At 38.8% G+C, this 11673-nt stretch overlaps 1 protein-coding gene across 1 annotated transcript; it reads right to left on the bottom strand.

Annotated features, from left to right (window-relative positions):
- Positions 1–5750: 5750 nt before the first annotated feature.
- LOC123454604 (vomeronasal type-1 receptor 4-like) lies at positions 5751–6671 on the bottom strand. Its single transcript, XM_045133305.1, has one exon. The coding sequence runs from the start codon at positions 6669–6671 to the stop codon at positions 5751–5753; it is 921 nt and encodes a 306-aa protein (XP_044989240.1).
- Positions 6672–11673: the final 5002 nt, after the last annotated feature.

The following is an 11673-nucleotide window of genomic DNA, read 5'->3' as shown; positions in this document are numbered from 1 at the left end:
CCAGAAATCAGGACGACAGACCAACAGCCCAGCCAGCAATGACTGAGACCAAAATCATCCAAAAAGGTAACTGGAATTGCACAAGGGAAGGGTCTCACTTGGTCACAAGCTGACTTGGATCCCTCAACAGACCAGAAATCTTAAGCTTTCTGTGGATAGAGGATCTGGTTGTTGTAATAACTGCTCTTGCATAAATATTCGGTTCTGATTTTGATTGAATGGGTATAGTGTTTGTTCAATTTTAGAATCTACCTGAATTTTATTCCACTCAGCCTACTTGAATACTCCCATAGCAGGGAAACTCAACCCCTACGAACACCTTTGTAGATACTCTGAGAGCCTTACGAACCACACCAAACACCTTAAGCTCCTATCCTGAAGATATATAACATCAAATCAATTGATACAGCTAAGACTACCTAGCTAGCTAGCTAGAAAATCCAAGTATTAACTTAATCCAAGATGCAAAAATATATACATTATAACACAAGAAACACTAAAAAGCAAGACAATATAAATCCACCTAACAGTATTAATGCATCAGAAATGTCCTCCAGTGAGAACGAGTTAGAGGAAATGCCTGAGAAAGATTTCAAAAGAATGGTTGTAAATATATTAAAGAGGTCAAAGAACAAATCAAAGGAATCAAAGAAGAAATCAAAGAGGAAATCAAAGGAATCAAAGAGGAAATCAAAGAAGACTCAGGACATTAATTTAAGGAAATAAAGAAGGTAATAAAAGACATAAATAAGGAAATAGAAATAATAAAGAAAAACCAGTCAGAATTACTAGCAATGAAGAACATAGTTAATGAAATAAAAAACTGTAGAAAATCTTACCAATGAATGGATGAAGGAGAGGACAGAATATCTAAGCTAGAAGACGAGGTGGCAAATCTAATACAGTCCAACAAAGAGAAAGACAAACTTATAGAAAAGTATGAGTGGGAATTTCAAGATATTTGGGACACTATGAAAATTTCAAATATAAGAATTCAGGGCATAGTAGAAGGAGAAGAATTCCACTCCAAAGGATAGTAGGTGTCTTCAAGAAAATCATAGAAGAAAACTTCCCCCAAATTGGGGAAGATGTACCAATGCAGATACAGGAATCCTTTAGAACACCAGCCAGACAAAAGCTAGAAAGAACCTCTCCTCACCATATCATAATCAAAACACACAAACCAAAGAAAAAATATTGAAAGCAGTTAGAGAGAAAAATCAAGTTACCTACAAAGGCAAGCCCATCAGGATTACAGCACGTTATTCAACACCAATTTTAAAAGCCAGAAGGGCTTGGAGTGATGTATTCCAAGTTCTGAAAGATAACAACTGTCAAACAAGGTTACTTTATCCTGCAAAGCTATCCATTCAAATAGATGGAGAAATAAGGACATTCCATGACAAAAGCAGGTTAAAGGACTATTTGAAGACAAAACCAGCTCTACAGAAAATACTTGATGGAATCCTCCATGTTGAAGAAAAGAGAAAGGAGACATATAAGGAACCTGGAAAAAACAATCAATACTCAAATACTAGTTAAAACAAGAGAGCAAAGGTAGAACCGGAACCACAAAAAAAAAGGCAAACATAAATATACACCTTTCAATAATATTTCTTAATATCAACGGCCTCAATGTAGACTGGGCTATAAAGCAGGATCCTACAATTTGTTGTCTCAAAGAAACTCACCTTTCTACAAAGGATGGATATTATCTTAGGGTGAAAGGTGAAAATGGTGTTTCAAGCAAATGGGCCTAGAAAAAAGGAGGGGTTGCTATCCTAATATCTGACAAGGTAGACTTCAGTCCAATGTTAGTCAAGAAAGATAAGGAAGGTCACTTTATATTGATTAAGGGCACACTCCAACAGGAGGACATTACAATCCTAAACATATATGCACCTAACATGGGGGCTCCCAAATTCGTCAAACACCATTAGAACTAAGGTCACAGATAACACCAAACACAGTGGTGGTGGGTGACTTTAATGCCCCACTCTCATCAATTGACAGGTCATTCCAAGAAAAAATAAACAGAGAAGCATCTGGATTAATGAGGTCATAGAAGGAATGGACCTAACAGATACATACAGGACATTTCATCCAAAGGCTGCAGAATATACATTCTTTTCAGCAGCACATGGAACATTCTCTAAAATAGACCATATATTAGGACACAAAGCAAATCTTAACAAATTCAGGAAAATTGCAATAATTCCTTGCATTCTATCTGACCACAATGGAATTAAACAACAAATCAGTAGCAAGAAAGGCTATAGAGCATACACAAAATCATTGAAACTAAACAATACACTACTAAATGATGATTGTGTCAATGAAGAAATCAAGAAGGAAATCAAAAACTTTATAGAGTCAAACGATAATGAGAACACAATATACTAAAATCTCTGGGACACAATGAAGGCATTTCTAAGAGGTGAATTTATTGCCTTAAATGCCTATATTAAGAAACTAGCAAGGTCGCAAGTAAACAACCTAATGCTTCACCATAAGGCCTTGGAAAAAGAAGAATAAGGCCAACCAAAAATCAGTAGACAGGAAGAAATAATAAAGATGAGGGCAGCAATGAATGAAATAGAAACAAACAAACAACAACAACAACAAAAAAAAGCAAACAATCCAAAGAATTAATGAAACAAAGAGTTGGTTCTTTAAAGAATAAACAAGATTGATAAACCCTTACCAAATCTGACCAAAAGAAAGAGAGAAGAGACACAAATTAATAAAATCAGAGATGAACAAGGTAACATCACAACAGATTCCAGAGAAATTCAAAAAATCATAGGGACATACTATACAAGCATATACTCCACCAAGTATGAAAATCTGAAAGAAATGGATGATTTCCTTGATTTATATGACCTAGATAAATTAAATCAAGATGAGATTAATCACTTAAATAGACCTATTACAAGTATGGAGATCTGAACAGTTATCACTAATCTCCCAATTAAAAAAGATTAGGGCCAGGCCCAGATGTATTCACTGCTGAATTTTACCAAACCTTCAAGGAAGAGATACACTATTGTTTCTTAAGCTTTTCCAGGAAATAGAAAAAGAAGGAATTCTACCAAACTCCTTCTATGAAGCCAGCATCACTCTGATACCAAAACCAGGCAAAGATAGAAAAAAAAAGAAAATTACAAACCAATCTCCCTCATGAACATAGATTCAAAAATTCTTAACAAAATATTGGCAAACAGAATACAAGAATATATCAAAAGATCATTCACCCTGACCAAGTATGCTTTATCCCAGAGATGCAGGGATGGTTCAATATATGCAAATCTATAAATGTAATACATTATATAAATGGGTTGAAGGACAAAAATCACATGATCATCTCATTAGACACAGAGAAAGCATTTGACAAAATCCAACATCCCTTCATGATAAAAGTCCTACAGAGACTGGGAATAGAAGGAACATATCTCAATATAATAAAGGCTATTTATGACAAGCCTACAGCCAACATATTACTAAATGGGGAAAAACTGGAAGCGTTTCCACTAAAATCAGGAACAAGACAAGGGTGTCCACTGTCCCCACTTTTATTTAATATAGTTTTGGAAGTCTTAGCCATAGCAATAAGGCAAGAGACACACATAAAAGGGATATAAATTGGAAAGGAAGAGTTCAAGTTATCATTATTAGAATATGACATGATTCTATACATAAAGGACCCTAAAGACTCTACTAGCAAACTGTTAGAGCTGATCAAAACCTACAGCCATGTAGCAGGATACAAAATAAATACACAGAAATCAGTAGCCTTCGTATATGCTAACAACAAACACATAGAGGATGAAATCAGAGAATCACTCCCATTCACAATTGTATCAAAAAAATAATAAAGCACCTTGGAATAAACCTAACCAAGGAAGTAAAGAATCTATACAATGAGAACTTTAAAACACTCAAGTGAGAAATTGCAGTAGACACTAGAAAGTGGAGAAACATCCCTTGTTCCTGGATTGGAAGAATCAATATTGTGAAAATGGCAATCTTACCTAAAACAATCTACACATTTAATGCAATCCCTATCAAAATTCTAAAGGCATTCTTCATGGAAATTGAAAAAACAATCCAAAAATTCATTTGGAATCACAAACATCCTAGAATATCTAAAATAATACTGAGCAACAAAAGTAAGGCTGGTGGCATCACCATACTTGATTTTATCCTGTACTACAGAGCCTAAGTAACAAAAACAGCATGGTACTGGCACAAAAACAGACATGTAGATCAGTGGAACAGAATAGAGGCCCCAGATGTAAGTCCAGGTAGCTATAGCCACCTGATATTCGATAAAAGTGCCAAATATACTCATTGGAGAAAAGACAGCCTCTTCAGCAAATGGTGTTGGGAAAACTGGATATATATCTGTAGAAGGATGAAAATTGGTTCTTCTCTCTTGCCATGCACAAGAATTACGTCCAAATGGATTAATGACCTTAACATCAGACCTGAAACTCTGATATTGCTAGAAGAAAAAGTAGGGGAAACCCTTCAACATACTGGTCTTGGCAAGGACTTTCTGAATACAACCCCAATTGCAATAAAACCACAGGTTAATCACAAAGATTTTGCACTGCAAAGGACACAGTGAAAAAAGCAAAGAGGCAACCTACAGAGTGGGAAAAAATCTTCACCATCTATATATCTGATAGACGATTAATATCTAGGATATACAAAGAACTCAAAAAGTTAATAATAAGGAATCAAACAAGCCAACCGAAAAATGGACATTGGAGCTAAATACAACATTCTCAAAGGAAGATATACAAATGGCATATAAGCATCTAAATAGATGTTCTACATCACTAGTCATCAGGTAAATGCAGATTAAAACTACATTGAGATTCCATCTCACTCCTGTCAAATTGGCAACCATCATGAAAACAAATGATCATAAATGCTGGTGGGGATGTGGAAAAAGAGGAACCCTTCTACACTGCTGGTGGGAATGCAATATGGTCCAGCCATTGTGGAAATAAGTGTGGAGGTTCCTAAAACAGCTAAAGATTGATCTTCCATATGACCCAGCTAGAACACTCCTAGGCATATATCTTAAGGAATCATCTCATTTCCTTAGAAGTACTTGCTCAGCTATGTTTATTGCTGCTCAATTTATAATAGCTGGGAAATGGAACCAGCCTAGATGTCCCTCAAATGATGAGTGGATAATGAAGATGTGGCACATTTATACAATGGAGTTCTACTCAGCAGTAAAGAAAAATGAAGTTATGAAATTTGCGGAGAGATGGATGGATCTGGAAAGGATTATACTAAGTGAGGTAACCCAGGCCCAGAAAGCCAAGTGCCTCATATGTGGATCCTAGCTACAGATGATTGGGCTTCTGCATGAGAAGGAAAATACTTGGTAGCAGAGGCCAGTAAGTTAAAAAGGAGATATTAAGGGAAGAGAAAGGAAGGGAGGAGGGTACTTAATAGGTTGATATTGTATATATGTAAGTACAATGATTGAGATGGGGAGGTAATATGATGAAGAATGGAATTTCAAAGGGGAAAGTGTGGGGGGGAGGTATTACCATGGGATATTTTTTATAATTATGGAAAATCTTAATAAAAATTGTGAAAATAAAAAAATACAAAATAAAAAAAGAAATAAAAAAAAGAATTGGTGTCTAATATAAATGACTAATTTGGAGAATATGATAACAAATAGAACTGAATACAAAATATATAGAGTACTAAGAATATTTCCTTTAGAGCCCTTTGTCTATATGAGATCCCATTGTAGACTTATATGAACAAGTACAGCAGAGCTTCAAAGCAGTGCTGTAGTGGCTGAGGAGCAGAAATGGGTAGAAGGCTGGGTAACATGCAGATATTGCTACTTTGGCATTAAGCATCCAGACAGTGGTTACATCAAAGAAATGAAAACATACAGTTAAAATGGAAGAGGTCAGGTATAGCAACAGAAAGATGATAACTATGGCAAGGATGCTCTTGGTGGCTCTGTCTTCAGGCAATGACTGAGGAGACCGTGACGTGTGAAGGTGTTGGACCCTCCGTTTATGCTTCCATAGCATACGCATCATAGAGCCACTAGCCCACAACATGAGTCCCACACAAGTGACATCAATAAATGTCAGCAGAAAAGCATACATTGGGTGGTGCATTTTATCAGGATCAACAATAGCACAAAATACCAAATCTCTTTGCACAGTCATATTTTTTGCCCCCTGCATGTGTTTCAAAATCACAGGAATAAAGGCATTTAGCAGAAATTGTAGGCTCCAGCACAGACCTAATGAAAAAGCAATGAACTTGGGATCTCTGACCTTTAATTGCACCCACTTGGAAGTGCTGGGGCTAATCATGATGGCCTGAAAGATACTCAAGACAGACGTGGAACTGAGAGATACTCCTCTGACTACTCTATAAAAATAAAAGACAAGTATACATGAAACCTCATCTAGAAAATAAATCAGACCAAATGCAGCCATTGTCTGAGGGATTCCTTTAAATAGCAGAACCATGAAGTTGGTCCAGGTCAGGTGCTTGACAATCAGATCCGTGGGCTTCGCCCTTCTGCCAGTTAAGTCAGCGAGAACAAAGTAACCCAGGCAGACGCAGTTCCCCAGGACGCCCAGTGCCGTCTGTGACAGGAACATGACTCCCATCGTTAGATTACTGGAAACCATACTATCATCATCGTGGAATTTCACTTAATATTGTACGCTTGGAACCCTACACATTAAAGACAATATTCCTCTTGGCATATAATATATTATGCCCCCCATGACCAGTACTTTCCAGCAATCAGTAACAATGAAATTTACCTTTTTATAAGCTTCATAGTCTTTCATGTTTCAAATGCAGGACAATATTAATCATGCCATTGGAGTGAATCATTCAGTTTATATGGTTCCCACTCATGGCCAGTCTTTTTCTCCATGCTTTACATGTAATAACTATTTCAATTTTAAATGGCCTTGTTCACAGTTTCAAATGGACAGATTGATAATGAGATCAAAAATCCTCAGAGTTTTAAGATCCCCACAGGAAAATAGTACAGACTCCTTAGAACACAGAACATCTCCAACAAAGAACCGAACACCTATCAGAACACAAAAAGAAGAATGTTTCATTTTCTTCTTGGTAAATACATGTTATCTCAATTTAAACACCTTTTGTTCAAATCATTATTTTTCTGTTTGTGGTTTTATGTATTTTTTTTCAACCACTTTACTCTGTTTTTAAAAAACCTCCAGATATCTGAAAAATTCTGCAAGGTAATTGCATATATTACATAAAGGATATATTATAGGAAAAATAAGTTTATTTATTAGTAAATGAATTGAGTGTAAAACTGGCTTAATATTAAGAAGGCATAGATGACATAACGTGTCATTTTTAAACCTAGAAAGTAGTCCTTACTGTAATAAAGTGTTCTAAAATATAGGAAATCAATTATTAAATTATGCTTCATGTAGTTACTAAGATATTTCCTATGAGATAGGACAAAAGTACCTGAGACATTTTTCCTGACCAGTTTGGCAAGGGGGCCAAGCCCTTGAGATGCAGTGTCAATCAGAAACCAAAACAACAAGATTCAAACACAGACTCTGAATATTTGAGGTGAAAAACAGAGCTGGGAGAGATATCTTACTGGGAACACTTTAAGTCTGAATCTTTTGGAGTCTGATTTTTCTACTTTAATGCATACAATTATAAAACTAAATGTTTTTATTGGTCCTGTGTCCAAGAATGATAGAGAGACTGTCATGCCACTGAGCAATTGTGATTAAAAGACAAAGATAAATACTGTTATTACCCTTGGAGTCCGTGTTCAGAAAAGCCAGTCAGCTGAAGGCAGCCGCCTCTAATCTGTGGGAACGTCCCTCATCACTCACTTCAGTCTTCAAGATTTTCTATCATCTCATTCAAGACCTTCTGAGAGTATTCCAGTAGGAAAGAAAAGAAACTTAATCTAAAACACAATCACAAATCTTTTCAGTCACTGTGATGCCCCACTTCCCTGTTGCACCTAAGGAAGGCACAGAGAACCCCTTGGCAAATAGATTCAAGAAAGACAGTTCAGGGCTGAAGGATCCTCTGTCTTATAGGCTCCCTGCACCTGTGGTGAGCTCAGCCTCAAGTGAGATCCTCTGCTCTGTGTGCATTCTTCCTGTGCAGGATCCTTTCCCGGGAAGAATGAGACCACATCAGAGAGCAGCACTCTCCTAGCTCCAGTGTGGAATGTGCTACTGTCTAACTCTGGAGAAACGAGGTTAAGAAAATCACCTGTGCAAGTTGAATGCTCCTTTGATGTCAGGTGTGACATGGGGAGTCAGTGGTCAGAGGGCAGCTATGCTATGCGTACAAACCCAGTATCCCAAGGACAGGTTTTAATATACTGAGTCCTCATCTCCACTGTGATCAATGTGATCATGTCACCAGAGGCAGTGATGACAGTGTCTGCTTAGGGACATGACATCAGCCCTGAGGGGGAGAAAGTTCCTTTCACTAAGTAGATGAAACTTCAGTGTCGTGGACTGCAGAGTGACAGACTGGAAATCTAGAGGGGATTTTCTTCTGCAGTGTCAGCTTCAGAATGGGAATTCACAGAACGGCAGAGTACAGGGTTTGGCGTCTGATGAAGAGGAATGAGGGTGACAAGAAGCTGTGAGTATTCTTTGACATTCCCAGTAATCAGTCTCCTGCATTATACTTAGTATACAAACTTCCAATGTGTCAACCACATATAAACATGGACTCTTAAGCCACAAATCTTAGCTCCTCAAGACAAAAACTCCTGTAGTGAATGGAAGGATGTGCTAAGGACCTGAATAACAACACCATCATTCTTTTTGTCAAATGCAATGAAATATGGTTGTTTGAATTTAGGATCAAACTGAGAAATTTTGTGTGCACCACTATAACTATGCACAGAGTAGCTTACTGTTAATTAGCTAATATGCCTCCTGCAGTTAATGCCTATAACCATGTGTTCGGCATGCCATCACCTCACTTTTATTGTTTATGAGGCTGTCTCACACTCTTGCACATGTCTGAGTCTTTGTAACACACATGTGCCTAGGAGAGAGCCACAAGAAGGCTTCTTGGGTATGAGGTAGTAGAGCTGATAGGTGAGGAGTGAGACAAGCCTCTACGAAGCCACCCAAACCTCACTGAGCAGACCCTGCTTGACCCCAACGTTCCCACCGTGTTTTCTGTCCTTAGTCCTGTTTAGTTTTCCTCTGGCAAAGACTTCAGGTGAGAACTGAGTCCTCAGATGCCCATTCAGCAGTTCAGTGAGGGAAGCATGTGACCAGGTCACTGCAGAGAGAGAGCCACATGGACACTGGTGAAGATCACGATTAGGCCAGGTCTTCAGTCCAGTCATTCTGAAGGTTAACCTACTTCTCTAAACAGAAAGCCTATTAACTCTTATAATTTTTTTAAATATTTTTTTTAATTTTTATTTATTTATTTATTTGAGAGAGACAGACACAGAGAGAAAGACAGATAGAGGGAGAGAGAGAGAATGGGCGCACCAGGGCTTCCAGCCTCTGCAAACGAACTCCAGACGCGTGTGCCCCCTTGTGCATCTGGCTAACATGGGACCTGGGGAACCGAGCCTCGAACTGGGGTCCTTAGGCTTCACAGGCAAGTGCTTAACCGCTAAGCCATCTCTGCAGCCCAACTCTTATAAAATTTTAATCATTCTTAAAGTTCTAAAGCCCTCTTCACTGCTATTGAAGGGAATTTTGTGCTTTGCTATTTTCATATTTCAAGAAATTTCCTATAAGCCTTTTCAATAAACTCATTTTCTCCCTGTCAAAAAGCATCTCCTTTAAAATTGATCCTGTGTAGTGCATAAAATTCATTTTTTAATTTCCCTTAGGCAAGAAACTTGGACCCACTAAATCAGTCAAGCTTTGGGGAGTATTAAGATTCTGGCCTTCAGAAATCTACAAGGTTTCCCAAAAGAAAACAGATTTCTGTCAGAGTACTTGATGACCCACCAAAGGTTACTGTTAAGGTCCTTCTGCTGAAGACACCACATGCTTGCTGTTATGCCTGGGTCCTGAGAAGTTGTTCATGGTTGCTTTGTATAGAAATAAACTGTTGTGAGCAGTGGGATATGGCACAAAGAAATGAAATCTTTGGGCCTAAACTACTGGCCATTCACCTGCAAATTGTTTGGAGAGATTACAACCATTGTGATTGGGCCAGCTGACCTGCACTGGGGCAACAGGAAGAATGTAGACTCTTTTGAAAGGGCCTGAGTGTTCAAGGAACTGTGCTCCTGTTCTTCAATGTCTGCTTTATTTCCCCCTAGCTTGACAAATTGGCAGCCTATCTGGTATTGTGGAGTATGAGAAATGCAGTGAAGAGAGGGTCATTGAGTTTGCAACACGGTCTTGTGTTTTGAAAATGGCCATAGGCAGTGTGAAGCAGGTTTGCTGGATGCCTGCATGGAGACCCCATGGGGCCATGAGGATGAACTGTGGATTGTAGTGGAGACCCAGTGGAGATGTCGGGACCATGAGAAGACTGATAAGGAGAGCTGCTGGTCCCAGTGAAGTCTTCCAGCACTGTGAGTAGCCTAGGTGGAGGAGTGCAATTGGAACTCCAGAGACTTGTTGGACTTGGAGCTACAAAGTTTGGTGTTTGTCCTGTAAGTCATATGTTGCTTGAGTATTTCTTTGCTATGCCCAATGCCATCTTTGCAGCTTGAATATTTATTTGGGGCCATTATGGGCTTTGGGGGGATTTTTTTGGTATTAAGGCTCAGTTAAAAATTTTGGATGGATGGGCTGGAGAGATGGCTTAGTGGTTAAGCACTTGCCTGTGAAGCCTAAGGACCCCGGTTCAAGGCTCGGTTCCCCAGGTCCCACGTTAGCCAGATGGACAAGGGGGTGCACGCATCTGGAGTTTGTTTGCAGAGGCTGGAAGCCCTGGCACGCCCATTCTCTCTCTCTCCCTCTATCTGTCTTTCTCTCTGTGTCTGTTGCTCTCAAATAAATAAATAAATAATTAAAAAAAATTTTGGATGGTGGGAATGCTTGAACATTGCTAGGATTGATTTTTAAAAAAAGTGGGGACTGAATGCATAGCATTTTACATCAAGTATGATTATCAGTTAATGGGGGCCAAAGGCGGAATGTGGTGGTTTGATTCAGTTGTCCCCCATAAACTTAGGTATCCTTAATGCTAGGTTCCCAATGATGGAGATTTAGAATTAACACCTCTTGGATGCAGTGTATTGTTGGGGGGGGTGGCTTAGGGGTATTATTGGCAGCTTTTTGCCAGTGTTTGGCACATTCTCCTGTTACTATTGTCCACCTTACATGGGCCAGGAAGTGGTGTCCACCCTCTGCTGATGCCATCGTTTTCCCCTGCCATCCTAAAGATTCTCCTCAAGGCTGTAAATCAAAATAAACTTCTTTATCTCACAAGCTGCTCTTGGTTAGGTGATTTCTACCAGTAATGCTAACCTGACTGCAATACCATGGGAACTGGGCCACCTGATCTGCACTGGGACAACAGGAAAAATGCAGTCTCCTTGGAGGGGTCTAAATGCCGACAGGGTTCCTGTTCACCAAAATCTGCTTTATTCCCGCTGGATTAACAAATTGGTAACCCATGTCATAATATGGAGCTACAGAGTTTGAT

Source organism: Jaculus jaculus, chromosome 14 (assembly GCF_020740685.1).
Source record: "Jaculus jaculus isolate mJacJac1 chromosome 14, mJacJac1.mat.Y.cur, whole genome shotgun sequence".
Classification (NCBI taxonomy): Eukaryota; Metazoa; Chordata; class Mammalia; order Rodentia; family Dipodidae; genus Jaculus; species Jaculus jaculus.
Note: the sequence above shows the minus strand (reverse complement) of the source record. Positions and strands in the feature narration are given on the sequence as shown.

What these genes read in the sequence shown, in the direction of transcription:
- LOC123454604 (XM_045133305.1), bottom strand. Translation starts at nt 6,671, where the DNA reads ATGGGAGTCATGTTCCTGTCACAGACGGCACTGGGCGTCCTGGGGAAC.